Source organism: Mustelus asterias, chromosome 11, assembly GCF_964213995.1.
Source record: "Mustelus asterias chromosome 11, sMusAst1.hap1.1, whole genome shotgun sequence".
NCBI lineage: Eukaryota > Metazoa > Chordata > Chondrichthyes > Carcharhiniformes > Triakidae > Mustelus > Mustelus asterias.
In genome coordinates this window covers 8,749,775-8,767,888 of record NC_135811.1, presented here as the reverse complement: position 1 = coordinate 8,767,888, position 18,114 = coordinate 8,749,775, and the positions used below count along the sequence as shown (strand labels likewise).

The following is an 18,114-nucleotide window of genomic DNA, read 5'->3' as shown; positions in this document are numbered from 1 at the left end:
AGATGTGCGGGTTAGGTGGATTGGCCATGCTAAATTGTCCCTTAGTGTCAGGGGGATTAACAGCGTAAATACATGGAATTATGGGGAGAGGGCCTGGGTGGGATTGTTGTTGGTGCAGACTCGATGGGTCGAATGGCCTCCCTCTGCACTATAGGAATTCTGTGAATGAGGAAAGAACCAAACAGAGAGAGAAAGCCACCTTTTATTTAGCAATAAGGAATTAGGAAATAGAATGCACTGTCTGATAGGGTGGTAGATACAGATTTGATCATATCTTTCAAAAAGGAAGGGTACATACTTGAAGAGGAAAGAATTGCAGGAAGATGTGGGGAGAGCAAGGAGGGTGAGATGAATTGGAGTGATCTTCGAAAGAGCTGGCACAGACTCAGGGCTGAATGCTCTCCTTCTGTACTGCAACTCCCTGATCATTGACTTTCTTTCCAGGAAACCAGACTGATTCCTGGGGTGGCGGGACTGAGTTATGAGGAGAGATTGAGTCAGTTAGGATTGTATTCACTGTAGTTCAGAAGATTGAAGGGAGGAATCTCATAGAAACCCATAAAATTCAAAAAGGGCTAGACAGGGTAGATGTAAGAAGGATGTTCCCGATGGTGGGGGTGTCCAGAACCAGGGGTCACAGTCTGAGGATACAGGTATCCTGATGTGGACAGGCTGACTGTGTGAGTATCTGCATGGCAGATGCAGTATAATGTGGATAAATGTGAGGTTATCCACTTTGGTAGCAATAATAGGAAGACAGATTATTATTTGAATGGGTGTAAATTCGGAGCTGGATATTCAACCAGAATCCATCAAAGAAAGTCGTGCAATGTTGGTCTGAGGAATCGGATGATCTCCTTTGGGGCTGCTTGGAGTCAGTGGACTGGTCAGTATTTAAAAACTCTGCGACCTGCCTGAACGAGTACGCCACTACAGTAGCTGACTTCATTAGTAAGTGTGTAGAAGAGTGTGTGCCAAAGAAGCAAATCCATGTGTTCCCTAACCGGGAAACCATGGATGAACAGGGATATCCACTGCTTGCTGAGGTCTGAGATGTTCAAGTCAGACAACCCTGACCTATACAGGAAAACACAATAAGAAGTCTCACAACACCAGGTTAAAGTCCAACAGGTTTATTTGGTAGCAAACGCCACTAGCTTTCAGAGCGCTGCTCCTTCGTCAGGTGAGTGGGAGATCTCCCACTTACCTGACGAAGGAGCAGCGCTCCGAAAGCTAGTGGCGTTTGCTACCAAATAAACCTGTTGGACTTTAACCTGGTGTTGTGAGACTTCTTACTGTGTTTACCGCAGTCCAACGCCGGCATCTCCATATCATGACTATACAGGAAAGCCAGATACGATCTAAGGAGATCCATCTAAGATGCCAAAAAACAGTACCGGACCAAGTTAGAGTCCCAGGCTAGCCACACCGACCCCCACCGACTGTGACAACGTCAGCAAGATATAACAGGCTACAAGACGAAGGCATGTAAAATCGCCCAATGCACCCCTCCCTGATGAGCTCAATGCATTCTACGCCCGTTTTTAGCAAGAGGTCAGCGAGAGCATGCCCTCTGCCCTGGATGAACCTGTATCTGGGGTCACCTTTGCAGATGTCAGAGCAGCTTTCTCGAAAGTCAACCCACGGAAAGCGACTGGCCCGGATGGGATACCCGGACGTGCACTCAGATCCTGCACAGATCAGCTGGCAGAGGTATTCGCAGACATTTTCAACCTCTCTTTACACCAATCTGAGTTCCCTATCTGCTTCAAGAAGATGACCATCATCCCGGTACCTAAGAAAAGCCAAGCAGCGTGCCTTAATGACTATCGGCCGGTGGCTCTGACATCCATCATTATGAGGTGCTTCGAAAGGCTAGTCATGGCATGAATCAATTCCAGCCTCCCGGACTACCCGGATCCACGACAGTTTGCCTACCGCCGCAACAGGTCCACAGCAGACGCCATTTCCCTGGCCCTGCACTCAACCCTGGAACACCTAGATAACAAGGACACCTATGTCAGACTCCTATTTATTGACTACAGCTCAGCCTTCAACACCATTATTCCCATGAAACTCATCTCCAAACTCCGTGGCCTGGGTCTCAGCTCCTCCCTCTGTGACTGGATCCTGAACTTCCTAACCCACAGACCACAGTCAGTAAGGATAGGCAACAACACCTCCTCCACGATCATCCTCAACACCGGTGCCCCACAAGGCTGTGTTCTCAGCCCCCGACTATACTCCTTATACACCTATGATTGTGCGGCCAAATTCCCCTCCAATTCGATTTTCAAGTTTGCTGATGACACCACTGTAGTGGGTCGGATCTCAAACAATGACGAGACAGAGCACAGGAATGAGATAGAGAATCTGGTGAACAGGTGCAGCAACAATAATCTCTCCCTCAATGTCAACAAAACGAAGGAGATTGTCATCGACTTCAGGAAGCGTAAAGGAGAACATGTCCCTGTCTACATCAACGGGGATGAAGTAGAAAGGGTCGAGAGCTTCATGTTTTTAGGTGTACAGATCACCAACAACCTGTCCTGGTCCCTCCATGCCGACACTATAGTTAAGAACGCCCACCAACGCTTCTACTTTCTCAGAAGATGAAGGAAATTTGGCATGTCAACTATGACTTTCACCAACTTTTATAGATGCACCATAGAAAGCATTCTTTCTGGTTGTATCACAGCTTGGTATGGCTCCTGCTCTGCCCAAGACCACAAGAAACTACAAAAGGTCGTGAATGTAGCCTAATCCATCATGCAAACCAGCCTCCCATCCATTGACTCTGTCTACACTTCCCGCTGGAAAAACAGCCAGCATAATTAAGGACCCCATGAACCCTGGAAATTCTCTGTTCCACCTTCTGCCATGGGAATAAGATACAAAAGTCTGAGGTCGCGTACCAACCGACTCAAGAACAGCTTCTTCCCTGCTGCTGTCAGGCTTTTGAATGGACTTACCTTGCAATAAGTTGATCTTTCTCTACACCCTAGCTATGACTGTAACACTACATTCTGAGTGGCATGGTAGCACAGTGGTTAGCACCGCTGCCTCACAGCACCAGGGACCCAGGTTCGATTCCCAGCTTGGGTCACTGTCTGTGTGGAGTCTGCATGTTCTCCCCGTGTCTGCGTGAGTTTCCTCCGGGTGCTCCGGTTTCCTCCCACATTCTGAAAGACGTGCTGGTTAGGGTGCATGGACCTGAACCAGGCGCCGGGGCTGTGCCGACTAGGGGAATTTCACAGTAACTTCATTGCAGTGTTAATGTAAGCCTTACTTGTGACTGATAAATAAACTTTCTGCACTCTCTCGTTTCCTTCTCTATGAACGGTATGCTTTGGCTGTATAGCACGCAAGAAAAAATACTTTTCACTGTTTGTTAATGCATTTGACAATAATAAATCAAATCAAATCAACAAATCCTTGGTGTTCTCGTGCACCAGTCGCTGAAAGTAAGTGCGCAGGTACAGCAGGCAGTAAAGAAGGCAAATTGTATGTTGGCTTTCATAGTGAGAGGATTTGAGTATAGGGATAGGGATGTTTTGCTGCAATTGTATAGGGTGTTGGTGAGGCCACACCTGGAGTATTGTGCGTAGTTTTGGTGTCCTTATCTGAAGAAGGATGTCCTTGCTATAGAGGGAGTGCAGCGAAGGTTTACCAGGCTGATTCCTGGGATGGCAGGTCAGATGAGGAGAGACTAAGTCAGTTAGGATTATATTCACTGGAGTTTTGAAGAGTGAGAGGGGATCTCATAGAAACTTATAAAATTCTAACAGGGTTAGACAGGGTAGATTCTGAAAGAATGTTCCCAATGGTGGGGGAGTCCAGAACTAGGAGTCATAGTTTGAGGATAAGGGGTAAACCTTTTAGAACTGAGGTGAGGAGGAATTTCTTCACCCAGAGGGTGGTGAATGTGTGGAATTCACTACCACAGAAAGTAATTGAGGCCAAAGCGGTGTTTGATTTCAAGAAGAAATTAGATATAGCTCTTGGGGCTAAAGGGATCAAGGGATATGGGGGGAAGAGGAGAATCAGGATATTGAATTTGATGATCAGCCATGATCAAAATGAATGGCGGAGCAGGCTCGAAGGGCCGAATGGCCTCCTCCTGCTTCTAGTTTCAATGTTTCTATGGTAGTCCATTTAGTAAGAAGTTTAACAACACCAGGTTAAAGTCCAACAGGTTTATTTGGTAGCAAAAGCCACACAAGCTTTCGGAGCTCCAAGCCCCTTCTTCAGGTGAGTGGGAATTCTGTTCACAAACAGGGCATATAAAGACACAGACTCAATTTACACGAATAATGGTTGGAATGCGAATACTTACAACTAATCAAGTCTTTAAGAAACCACTCACGTTGTTTTGTTTCTTAAAGACTTGATTAGTTGTAAGTATTCGCATTCCAACCATTATTCATGTAAATTGAGTCTGTGTCTTTATATGCCCTGTTTGTGAACAGAATTCCCACTCACCTGAAGAAGGGGCTTGGAGCTCCGAAAGCTTGTGTGGCTTTTGCTACCAAATAAACCTGTTGGACTTTAACCTGGTGTTGTTAAACTTCTTACTGTGTTTACCCCAGTCCAACGCCGGCATCTCCACATCAGGCCATTTAGGACAGAGATGAGGAGAAATTTCTTCACCCAGAGAGAGGTCAGCCTATTGAATTCGCTACCACAGAAAGTAGTTGAGGCCAAAACAGTGAATGTTTTCAAGAAGCAGTTAGATATAGGACTTGAGATGAACGGGATCAAAGGATATGGGGGAAAAGGGGAATCAGGCTATTGAGTTGGATGATCAACCATAATCAGAATGAATGGTGGGGTAGACTTGAAGGGCTGAATGGCCTCCTCCTGCTTCTGTTTTTTATGTTTCTGTGCTTCCTTGGTGGTGGAGGAAGGGACACAACAATTGTCCACAGAATAGATTGGGGAATACCAGGCAGCTTTCCTTCATCGGCTCACTATCCAGTGACCACTTTGCACAAATTGGGACATCAGTCCGAGATGGAATGTCTCAGCATCAACAGAATAATCTGTCAGCATTCACTGTCTGACAAATTACAGCCATTTAGACAAAATACAGGAGGAGTGAACCTGGGAAATTGACAACCATGTCAAATCCTGTTTGACAATGCGCTTGTGAGTGGTTTTTACCATGGTAAAAGGCACAATCTAAATGCTAGTTGTCACTGTCGAGCACTGTCAAAAAGAGACAGAGCCTTGGTTTAACATCAAATCCCATGCAGCAAATCAGGACCAGAAATAAAAGGGGCAGAAATGTTTAAAATAAACTTGGCTTATTTAAACAGAAAAAAAACTGAGAAATCTAACGTTGTAAACATCTTTCCGCAGAGATACACTGAAGCAGAATCTGCATTTGAGGTGGTGTTGCAGCTGGATAAAGATTGTGACGATGCTGTTACTGAACTCTTCAAAGTCCGTATGTTTCGGCTGATGGTAAAGAGAATATTTTTATTCGCGTCTTTGCTAACTGTCGGAAGAACGGTTGGAGTTTTTCTGACGTAATGCCTTTATCAAGGGGGAGCTTCCTTACACTCTGATTTTTTTTAATCTATTGGTATCACAAGTAGGCTTACGTTTGGGGTAGCACAGTGGTTGGCACTGCTGCCTCACAACGCCAGGGGACCCGGGTTCGATTCCCGGCTTGGGTCACTCTCTGTGTGGAGTCTGCATGTTCTCCCCTGTGTCTGCGTGGGTTTCCTCCGGGTGCTCCGGTTTCCTCCCACAGTCCAAAGATGTGCGGGTTTAGGTTGATTGGCCAAGCTAAATTGACCCTAGTGTCACGGGATTAGCAGGGTAAATATGTGGGGTTACGGGAATGGGGCCTGGGTGGGATTGTGGTCAGCGCAGACTCAAATTAAACTCAATTTAGTTAGCCACATACCCTTTTTCAACTCTCACCTTGAGGTCCCGGACTAATTTCTGTTTTCCTTATTCAGGGCTTGTGGGGGAATGTGATGATATTTACTTGTTTTTGCTGATGAAGATTGCCCAGAGTGCAGGACAGGCTGCATAAACAGACTTCCCAAGCTGTCTGAGCTGCTGCTTCACAGAGGCAACATTCCTTGCTGTTTTGGGATGAGACTGGCTCACCATCAAACAGTCACTTTGAAGGTGATGATTTGGGTGTGGCAGAACACAAAGCGCCTGTGACCGTGAATGTCTCAAAACATAACCAAGGGAATCATCTTTACCTGGAGGGTGGTAAGAATGTGGAACTCGCTACCATAGAACCATGGAATCCTCACAGCACAGAAGGAGGCCAGTCGGTCCGTCGAGTCTGCACCGACTCTATGACAGAGCATCCCACCCAAGACCATCCCCGCAACCCCATGCATTTACCCTGCTAATCCCCCACCCTCCAACCTTCACATCTTGGGACACTAAGGGGCAATTTAGCACGGCCAATCCACCTAACCTGCACATCTCTGGAGTGTGAGAGGAAGCCGGAGCACCCGGAGGAAGCCCAAATTAGCACGGCCAATTAACCCACGCAGACACAGGGAGGACGTTTGGAATATTTTGGACCCCATAGCTAAGGAAGGATGTGCTGGCCTTGGAGGTGGTCCAGAGGATGTCTACAAGAATGGTCCCAGGAATGAAGGGTTTGTCACATGAGGAGCAGTTGAGGAGTCTGGGTCTACACTCGATGGAGCTTAGAAGTATGAGGGGGGGATCTAATTGAAACTTACAGAATACTGAGAGACCTAGGTAGAGTGGATGTGGAGAGGATGTTCCCACTAATGGGAGAGGCTAGAACTCGAGGGCACAACCTCAGAGTGAAGGGACGCTCCTTTAAAACTGAGATCAGGAGGAATTTCTTCAGCCAGAGGGTGGTGACTCTGTGGAACAGTGGGCTGTGGAGGCCAGGTCATTGAGTGTCTTTAAGACAGAGATAGATAGGTTCTTGATCAATAAGTGGATCGAGAGTTATGGGGAGAAGGCAGGAGAATGGGGATGAGAATCATTTCAGCCATGATTGAATGGCGGAGCAGACTCGATGGGCCGAACAGCTCACTCCCGCTCCTATATCTCATGGTCTAACATGCAAACTCCACACAGACAGTGACCCGAGGCTGGAATTGAACCCAGGTCCCTGGTGCTGTGAGGCAGCAGTGCCAGCCACCGTGCCATCCATGAGAACCATAGGGAGTAATTGAGGCAAATAACATTGGTACAATTGAGGGGAAGATGGATAAATGTATGAGGGTGAAAGAAATCGAAGGATTTGTGGACTGTGTGAGATGGAGAGAGATGGAAGGAGAGTCATGTGGGAACACAAACACTGGCACAGACCAGTTGGGCCAAATGGCCTGTTTCCGTGTTGTAAATACTTGGTAGCACTCTGTGAGACAGACACTTTTCTAAGTTCAGTGACTCGAATAAATAGCTCATTGTCAACTGTAAGCACGAATTAACCAGAATAATTGTTCAAAAGACTTGGCAGAACATTTAATGGAGGAGATAGTTCTGTAGCTAAATACCACAACTGATGATTCTCTGTTGAGTTCTGTCGTGATTGGTTAATGGTTTGTTGCTTTTTGACAGATGGACACTGAATGACACTTTCCCCTTCTTGTGGGATTGTATATTTCTTTAAAAAATCTACTTTTAGTTTCTTTTTCTGGTAATCTTCGCGTTGAGTGATTAATAATTACATATAACCTGCTATCTCAAGTCAAAAATAGCATAAGAGTGCTTGGGTATCTGCTTGACTGATGCCGGGCTAGTCATTCTGTAGCACACATCTCCATCGAGATTAGCTGCATATTGAGAAACCCATTAACAAAAATGTTGATGACATTTAACTGTGCATTTATCTTTTACATTCTGAGGATAAACAGGGCCCAGTGAAACCTGGCTACATTAATGTTGATCAAAAATAATAAAGTTAAGGGTTATTTTGGGCATTAAGTCATTGCTCTGTCTGTACAATCCCTATAGTGCAGAAGGAGGCCATTTGGCCCATTGAGTCCGCATCGACTTTCCAGAACAGCATACCACGCAGGACTCCCTTCCCGACCTTGCCCCCCAACCCTTGCCCCCATCCCCCCCGCTTCCCCCTTCTCCCCCGACACCCCCATTCTGCCGAAAAGGTCTATGCCGATGTTTATGCTGTACCTGAGACCCCTCCCTTTCCTTTTTATAATGTTTTTTTATTCGTGTCACAAGTCGGCTTACATTAACACTGCAATTAAGTTACTGTGAAAATTCCCCAGTCGCCACACTCTGGCGCCGGTTCGGGTACACTGAGGGAGAATTTAGCATGGCCAATGCACCAAACCATCACATCTTTCAGACTGTGGGAGGAAATCGGAGCACCCAGAGGAAAACCACGCAGGCACGGGGGAGAATGTGCAGTCTCTGCACAGCCAGTGACCCAAGCCGGGAATCGAACCAGGCTCCCTGTTGCTGTGAGGCAGCAGAGCTAACCACTGTGCCACCGCGCTGCCCACCTTATCTCATCTTATCAGCATCACCTTCTGTTCCTGCCTCCCTCATGTGGTTTTCCAGCTCACTATTCACCTCACTCACTGCATATAACAGTGAGTTCCACATTCTAACTACTCTCTGAGTAGCCTTCCTGAATTCCTATTTGGATTTAACAGTTTACTCTCTTATGTTGGTGGCCCCCAGTTACTGTTATGCCTGGGAGTGATAACACCTTCTCCACAGTGCGCCTACTTTATATTCCCATCTGTCTTGGCCCGAACTGTTAACTCAATGTGTTATCCAGTGTTCCATTTCAAATTTCAAAACAGAAAGATAATAGAATCATAGAATCCCGACAGTGCAGAAGGAGGCCATTCAGCCCATCGAGTCTGCACCGACCACAGTCGCACTCAGCCCCTATCCCTGTAGCCCCAAATATTTACCTTAGTCTAGTCCCCCTGACACTAAGGGGCAATTTAGCATGGCCAATCCACCTAACCTGCACATCTTTGGACACTAAAGGGCAGTTTAGCATGGCCAATCCACATGACCTGCACATCTTTGGAGTGTGAGAAGAAACCGGAACACCCGGAGGAAACCCACGTAGACAGGAGAAGATTACGCAAGAGTAAGAGGCGACTTGAGTGAAACCTTTAAGATCCTGAGGGGTATTGACAGGGTGGATGTGGAGAGGATGTTTTCCCTTGTGGGAGAATCTAGAACTAGGGGTCCTGTTTAAAGATAAGTTTGAGACAGAGATGAGGAGAAATTATTTCTCTCAGCACTTAAGATCCCAAAAATAGTCCTTTCTTCACCATGTGAGGTTAAGATTTGGGTGTCTCAAATTACACAGCAGATCCAGTTGGGCTCATGAGTGATTTAGAATCGTTTATCAAATACTTAATTAACGTATGAACATACATGCGCACTAACATACAAGTTAGGAGCTGGAGGAGGCCATTCAGCCCCTCCATAAGATATAGGAGCAGAATTAGGCCATTCAGCCCAGGACGTCTGCTCTGCCATTCGATCATGGCTGATAAGTTTCTCAACTCCTTTCTCTTGCCTTTTCCCCGTAACCTTTGATCCCCTTACCAATCAACAGCCTATCTATCTCTGTCTAAAATACACTCAGTGACCCGGCCTCCACAGCCTTCTGTGGCAATGAGCCTCGAGCCTGCTCCACCGTTCAATAAGATCATGAATTGATAAACGTCAAATCTAACATCAACTCCACATTCCTGCCTACCCCCCCCAATAACCTTTTACTCCCAACCCTGCCCGGCTTGTTAATCAAGAATCTATCCACCTCTGCCTTAAAAATATTCAAAGACTCTGCTTCCTCCATCTTTTGAGGAAGAGGGTTCCAAAAACTCCCCACCCTCTGAGCGACAAAGATTCTCCTCAGCTGAAGCAAGTTTCAAAATGATACATAAGTTACAGTAAGAAGTCTCACAATGCCAGGTTAAAGTCCGACAGGTTTATTTGGTAGCACAAGCTTTCCTTGCACTGCTCCTTCATCAGGTGATATCCAGAAGCGTTGACTGAACTCTATAAAGTTGCCTCTGTTTAAGAGACGCTCTTTTCACATTTGTTTCAGAACATGGGTTTTACCCAGCAACAGAGCTTAATGGCGTTACAGCAACATCAAACAGTCGAAGCTGCACTGGACTCCCGGATAGTGTTAAACTGTAAGTGCTCTTGACCTGCCAACAACTTTGTCCAGTTGGCCCTTACTTATTGGGCCGGTCGTGGTGATTTTCCCTTTGTCCCTGAAGGGGCAATCACCACACGGGTGTCTAATGCACAAGCTGAGGAAGGGATCTGAAATGTAATGGTGACATTCTCATGTTGACATTCTCATAGGACATACAGATCTGAAGGTCCCCATTCTATTGGAGCAGGGTATGTCTACTGGACCTTAGCACCCACTGATACCTGCTGTGTACTGCAGGTTTTAAAATGTAAAGGAGTTTCCAACATAACAAAGTCAGTGTTGGAGAAGGAAGAAGCACTCTTTGATCATACAGGCGAAACTAAATTGGATCATCATTTTTTTCAGCATCACCTTCAACTCTCAGCATCAAAGAAATTAGGTTGATGGGAACAGCACTGTCTGTCAGTTCCCCACCAAGGAACACACCATTCTGTCTATAACATATCTTGCTGGACTTAATACTGGAACTCCCTATCCGAACAGCACTGTGAATGTAGCCCTACCACACAGACTGCAGCAGTTCCAGAAGGCAGCTCGTCATCTGGGTTATTATCGCTGACGCGTATTACCCATCCTTAGCAGTTGACATCCATAGAATGAATATAAGAAAAATTAAACACTTTGATCTCCTTCTGGAATCTAGCATTGATTTTGAGTCTGCAGCTGCTCTCTGTCTGATTTCCCTAAGCAATGGTGGACACGGGGTATTAATTCATAATCCCTATCCTTTCGATTTCCACAGTTCAGGAGCCAAATCCGGGGACCTTGGAGATGCCAGAGGAAGAGGACCATTTATTTTTAATCAATTTTCCTATAATTGAGGATCAAACTGAGTAGGTATCTTGTGTACTCTTGTGTGTCTACTGTGTGTGGAGGCTGGTTAGACGGGATCTTTTGGAAGCTGTAGTGGTAATATTCTTGCCTGAACCAGAGAGTGGTGAATGTAAACTGTGTGGAGTTTGCATGTTCTCCCCGTATCTGCATGGGTTTCCTCCCACAGCCATAGATCATAGAATCCCTACTGTGCAGAAGGAGGCCATTCTGTCCATCGAGTCCGTACCTGGGTTGGCAGGATTATTGTAAGAGGAGAGATTGGGTCAATTGGGCCTGTAATCACTGGAGGCATATAAGATGATAAAAGGTATGGATAAGGTAGACGTGGAGTGGATGCTTCCTCTTGTGGGACATTCTAGGACGAGAGATTATTGCTTTGAATTTGCTAGCCCCTATCCTGAGGTTATGACCTCTCGAGTTGAGGAGAAACTACTTCTCCCAAAGGGTTGTGAATCTGTGGAATTCGCTATCTCAAAGTGCAGTGGATACTGGGACATTTAAGGAGGAGTTAGACATTTTTAATTGGTAATGGGTTGAAGGGTTATGGGGAGAAGGCAGAAAAATGGGGATGAGGAGCATATCAGCCATGATCGAATGGCGGAGTGGACTCGATGGGCTGAATAGCCTAATTCTGCTCCTGTATCTTATGAATTTATGAACATATGAATTTAGAAGAATCATTGAAACATATAAAATTGTGACAGGGCTGGACAGACTGGAGGCAGAGAAGTTGCTTCCTCTGGCTGGGGAGTCGAGAATAAGGGGTTACAATTTCAGGATTCAGGGTAGGTCATTTACGACTGAGATAAGGAGAAATCTCTGCACTCAAGAGAGTGGTGAACCTGTGGGATTCTCTCCCACAGAAAGCTGTGGAGGCCAAATCACTGAATATATTTGTGACAACCCCCAGGACCTCCATGGGGAATCTTTATTTGATCTCCCCATGAGGCTTGTGGAATACAAGTTCCCATGGTAACAGGCAATGGAATGCCCAGGTGGAGCTCGTCACCTGAGCCCTGATAAAATGGACTCCAGAACGGGTCTGGGAAGCGTTCATTCCGGATGGGACTCGTGTATGTGTATCACAGGGTTGTTGCTTAAATTTATGATTTACAATAAGTATTGTTCCTTTCCAGTCAGCGTCCTGAGTTATTACAATATTTAAGAAGAAAATAGATTTCTAGACTCTAAAGGTGTCAAGGGGTATGGGGAGAGAGAGGTAGAGGATCAGCTGTGATCATATTGAATGGTGGAATAGGCTCGAAGGGCCAAATGGCCTACTCCTGTTCTTATTATGTTTTCTAGTTAACAGCCAAAAGCTACCATCATTCTGTTTCTCTTCTTTCTTCTCCATGATCTTATGCAGTGGAGTTGTGGTCCCAGCTGAGAGGAACTAATTCAATGCAAAACTGATTTGGACCAAGACATTTCTTATCACAGAATCATAGAATTCCGACAGTGCAAAAGGAGGCCATTTGGCCCAACGAGTCTGTACCGACCACAATCCCACCCCAGACCAAACCCCGTAACCCTATGCATTCACCCTGCTAATCCCCCTGACATAAAAGGGGCAATTTACCACGGCCAATCAACATAACCCGCACATCTTTGGACTGTGGGAGGAAATCGGAGCACTCGGAGGAAACCCACACAGACACGGGAAGAACGTGCAAACTCCACACAAACAGTGGCCCGAGCTGGGAATCGAACCCAGGTCCCTGGCGCTGTGAGGCAGCAGTGTTAACCAAAAAGTAAAGGAAAAGTTTATTTATTAGTCACAAGTAGGCTTACTTTCACACTGCAATGAGGTTACTGTGAAAATCCCCTAGTCGCCACACTCCGGCGCCTGTTCGGGTACACTGAGGTAGAAGTAACATGGCCAATGCACCCTAACCAGCACGTCTTTCAGACTGTGAGAGGAAACCGGAGCACCCGGAGGAAATCCACGCAAACTCCACAGAGACAGTGATCCAAGCCGGGAATTGAACCCAGGTCCCTGGTGCTGTGAGGCAACAGTGCTAGCCACTGTGCCACCGTGCCGCCCTCACTGTGTGGTCTCCTCAGTGTGTACCATTTGGAAGCTCCTCCACTGGCCAACAGATTGATTTGCTGCATGCCCACTATCATACCAGCAGCAGACAGAAGGACGGTGATTCTTGTGGTCATTATTTGACAGCTGAAGCAGCTGGTGAGAGGGCTGCTACAGATTCATCCTATATGTAATTACGTCAAATCTATTTTATAAATGGCTCTCCCATTTAAAGCACGTTTTGGGAGGTGGTTGTAGTTCACCAGGTTGCACTTTCACCCCTGAACGCAAAGGTTATAGGTTAGAGGTCCACTCCTGATATTTGACCACAAAATTGAGGTTGGCACTCTGGATCTCTTTTATTCATTCTTGGGACATGGGCGTCGCTGGCTGGCCGGCATTTATTACCCATCCCCAGTTGCCCTTGAGAAGGTGGTGGTGAGCTGCCTTCTGCAGTCCACGTGCTGTGGGTTGACCCACTATGCCGTTAGGGAAGGAATTCCAGGATTTTGACCCAGTGACTGCGAAGGAACGGCGATATATTTCCAAGTCAGGATAGTGAGTGGCTTGGAGGGGAACTTGCAGGTGGTGGTGTTCCCATGTATCTGCTGCACTTATCCTTCTAGATGGAAGTGGTCACGGGTTTGGAAGGTGCTGTCTAAGGATCTTTGGTGAATTGCTGCAGTGCATCTTGTAGATGGTACACACTGCTGCTACTGAGCGTGGGTGGTGGAGGGAGTGGATGTTTGTGGATGTGGTGCCAATCAAGCGGGGCTGCTTTGCCCTGGATGGTGTCAAGACTCTTGAGTGCTGTTGGGGCTGCACCCATCCAGACATCTGCAGTTCTGAAGGAGGGCTGTCTTACCAGTAATGTAGTCTTTTGGATGAGGCATCAAATTGAGGCCCCATTTGCCCTCTTGGTTGGATATAAAAGAGCCCGCAGCAATATTTTGAGGGAAGGTTCAGGAATAGTTCAGGAATGGGCGACACGGTGGCACAGTGGTTGGCACTGCTGCCTCACAGCTCCAGGGACCCAGGTTCAATTCTGGCCTCGGGTCACTGTCTGTGTGGAGCTTGCACATTCTCCCTGTGACTGCGTGGGTTTCCTCTGGGTTCTCCGGTTTCCTTCCGCATCCAAAGATGTGCAGGTTAGGTTGATTGGCCCTTAATGTTAGTGGAACTAGCAGGGTAAATAATGGGGTTATGGGGATAGGGCCGGAATGGGATTGTGGTCGTTGCAGACTTGATGGGCCAGATGGCCTCCTTCTGCACTGTGGCGATTCTCTGAATAGCTTGAGTACTTATTTGCTGGCGTATTAGAGAATGAGGGGGGATCTGATTGAGGTATATAAAATGCTAAAGGGGATTGATAAGACGGATGTTGAACAAATATTCCCCCTTGTGGGACAGTCCAGAACAAAAGGTCTTAGATATTGAGTGAGAGGAGGTAGGTTCAAAACTGAGATGAGGAGAAACTATCTCTCTGAGGGTTGTGAATCTGTGGAACTCACTGCCCCAGAGTGCAGTGGGGGCAGAATCGATCAACTGATTCAAGAAAGAGATATGTTTCTGATGGAAAGTGGGATAAAGGACGATGGAGAGCAGGCAGGAAAGTGGAGTTGAGACCAGGGTAAGATCAGCCATGATCATGTTAAATGGCGGAGCGGGCTCGAAGGGCTGAGTTGCCCACTCCCGCTCCTAATTCCTATATTCTTATGAATTCTCCCTGGTCTCCCTCAGCCAACATCACTGAAAACAGACTGCCTGATCGTTACCGCATTGCCGTTTGTGGGATCTTGCTGTGCTTAAATTGGCTGCTAACTTCTCCTACCTTACAACTTGTGGTTATTGTTTAAAACTATTCACGGCGGCACAGCGGCTAGCACTGCTGCCTCACAGCGCCAGGGACCCGGGTTTGATCCCCGGCTTGGGTCTCTGTCTGCGTGGAGTTTGCTCATTCTCCCCGTGTCTGCGTGGGTTTCCTCCGGGTGCTCCAGTTTCCTCCCATAGTCTAAAGATGTGCAGGGTAAGTGGATTGGCCGTGCTCAATTGACCCATAGTGTCAGGGGGATTAGCAAGGTAACTGCATGGGGATAGGTCTTGGGTGGTATTGTGGTTGGTGCAGGGGCCGATGGGCTGAATGGCCTCCTTCTGCGCTGTAGGATTCCATGATTCTATGAGTAATTAGTATTGGGATATCTTGAGGTCATGAAGGCATGTAATAAATCCAGGACTATCTACCATTTTTCTGTATATCTAGGACTGATGTGCAGTTAGATTGTTGTTAATTAAAATAATAGCGCAGATTGTGTTCTTTCAGAGGCTGTGGGACTTCATAACTTGAGTCTCAAGGGTATAAATGAATTACAATGACCTTTTGGTGCCACTTCAGATCACATTATTTGGGAATCCACTAAACAAATGAGAATGAGTATCTTTTTTATTATTAAAGTGTCACTTCTATCCCTGAGAAAATGAGAAAGCAAGTATAGGAAGCTGAAATGTCCAATATAAACAAACAATTATATAACCAGTCGCTCGGTAATGCAGGACTTGAATATCGCTGAAAGGAGACACGTGTTGTTGAAGTTTTTCAGCTTGCACTCACCAGGACAAATGCAAGAATGCCAAATCTCAAATCATCACAAATGTTCATACTACAGGATAAAAGTGTGCTGATTGATTGGCCAAGTCAGCTCTGATAGGCCGTGGGGTTCTCATGGAGATGCGCAGGTTAGGTGGATTAGCTAGCTTAATTGCCCCTAAATGTCCCAAGACATGTAGTTTGATGGATTAGTCATGGTAAATGTGTGGTGTCACAGGGATAGGGCGGTGCAGCAGGCCTGAGTAAGTTACTCTGTCAGAGAATCAGTGCAGACTCAATAGACTGAATGGCCTCCTTCTGCACTGTAGGGATTCTATAGTTCTATGACTAGGTACAATCGTGAAGCAGCTAAACATACTGGTTTGTATTGGTGTTCCACATCTAGATAGAGGAGAGATGTGCCAAATTAAATGTGGTGTTGTTATCTCTTGCAACGATTGTGCTGTCTGCTTTAATAATCTGCTCTGGTACAATTTTTCAATTAGACTTACTGGTTCTTTTTTGCGCAAGTGTCCATCAGGTCTTGATTCCAAAACCACCGTTATGCGACACTTGCTGTGGCATCCTTCATAGAGCATTGGCATAACTAAGTTCATGATGTGGAGATGCCGGTGTTGGACTGGGGTGGGCACAGTAAGAAGTCTTGCAACACCAGGTTAAAGTCCAACAGGTTTATTTGGAATCACGAGCTTTCGGAGCACTGCTCCTTCATCAGGTGAGTGGAGGTAGGCTCACAAACACAGCATGTATAGGCAAAGACACAACTACAAGATAATTATGGATCGGAATGTGAAGAATGGTTGGAATGCGAGTCTTTACAGGGAATCAAGTCTTTACAGGTAACCCCCAGCAAAGATCTTTAGACAGCACCTTCCAAACCCACGACCACTTCCATCCAGAAGGACAAGGGCAGCAGATACATGGGAACACCATGTACACAGAACGCAAGCTCCCCTCCAAGCGAACACCGCCACCTGCAAGTTCCCCTCCAAGCCACTCACCATCCTGACTTGGAAATATATCGCCGTTCCTTTGCAGCCGCTGGGTCAAAATCCTGGAATTCCCTCCCTAACGGCATTGTGGGTCAACCCACAGCACTTGGACTGCAGCGATTCAAGAAGGCAGCTCACCACCACCTTCTCACGGGCAACTGGGGATGGACAATAAATGCTGGCCACCCAGCGACACCCGTGTCCCACGAATGAATTAAAAAAAGATCATACTGCTTGGGTTTGCAAAATCCTACTAACTGTCCTGGCTTGAGACAGTTCACACCTCTTTAGCCTGTGATTATCCCTCTCTCCACTCGCACTGTCTGTACCTGTAAAGACTTGATTACCTGTGTACTGTGTACAGTTCTGGTCACCTATTATAGAAAGGATATTATTAAACTAGAAAGAGTGCAGAAAAGATTTACTAGGATGCTACCGGGATTTGATGATTTGTGTTATAAGGAGAGGCTGGATAGACTGGGACTTTTTTCTCTGGAGCGTAGAAGGCTGAGGGGTGATCTTATAGAGGTCTATAAAATAATGAGGGGCAAAGGTCAGCTAGAAAGTCAATATCTTTTCTCAAAGGTAGGGGAATCTAAAACTAGAGGGCATAGGTTTAAGGTGAGAGGGGAGAGATACAAAAGTGTCCAGAGGAGCAATTTGTTCACACAGAGGGTGGTGAGTGTCTGGAACGAGCTGCCAGAGGTAGTAGTAGAGGTGGGTACAATTTTATCTTTTAAAAAGCATTTAGAAAGTCACATGGGTAAGATGGGTATAGAGAGATATGGGCCAAATGCGGGCAATAGGGATTAGCTGAGGGGTTTAAAAAAAAAAGGCAGCATGGACAAGTTGGGCCGAATGGCCTGTCTCCGTGCTGTAAACCTCTATGACTCTATGACCTGTAAAAGCACGCATTCCAACCATTCTTCATGTTCCGATCTGTCATTATCTTGCATTTGTGTCTCTGTCTATATGTGCCGTGTTTGTGAACCCGTCTCTCTACTCACCTGATGAAGGAGCTGCGCTCCGAAAGCTCGTGATTCCAAATAAACCTGTTGGACTTTAACCTGGTGTTGTGAGACTTCTTACTGTGCCCACCCCAGTCCAACGCCAGCATCTCCACATCGTGTCTGTCAATAAGGGGCGGCACGGTAGCACAGTGGTTAGCACTGCTGCTTCACAGCTCCAGGGACCTGGGTTCGATTCCTGGCTTGGGTCACTGTCTGTGTGGAGTTTGCACATTCTCCTTGTGTCTGCGTGGGTTTCCTCTGGGTGCTCCGGTTTCCTCCCACAGTCCAAAGATGTGCAGGTTAGGTTGATTGGCCATGCTAAAATTGTCCTTAGTGTCCTGGGATGCGTAGGTTAGAGGGATTAGTTGGTAAATATGTAGGGATATGGGGGTAGGGCCTGGGTGGGATTGTGGTCGGTGCAGACTCAATGGGCCGAATGGCCTCTTTCTGTTCTGTAGGGTTTA

General features: G+C 46.5%; 1 protein-coding gene across 1 annotated transcript in view; it reads left to right on the top strand.

Moving 5' to 3' along the window:
• LOC144500344 (uncharacterized) overlaps positions 1-18,114 on the top strand; it is a 198,724-nt gene that overhangs the window by 142,818 nt on the left and 37,792 nt on the right. The window contains exons 10-12 of the mRNA XM_078223092.1: positions 5,362-5,466; positions 10,064-10,154; positions 10,923-11,013. Of these exons, the coding sequence (XP_078079218.1) occupies positions 5,362-5,466; positions 10,064-10,154; positions 10,923-11,013 (287 nt within the window). The remainder of the gene's footprint in view (positions 1-5,361; positions 5,467-10,063; positions 10,155-10,922; positions 11,014-18,114) is intronic.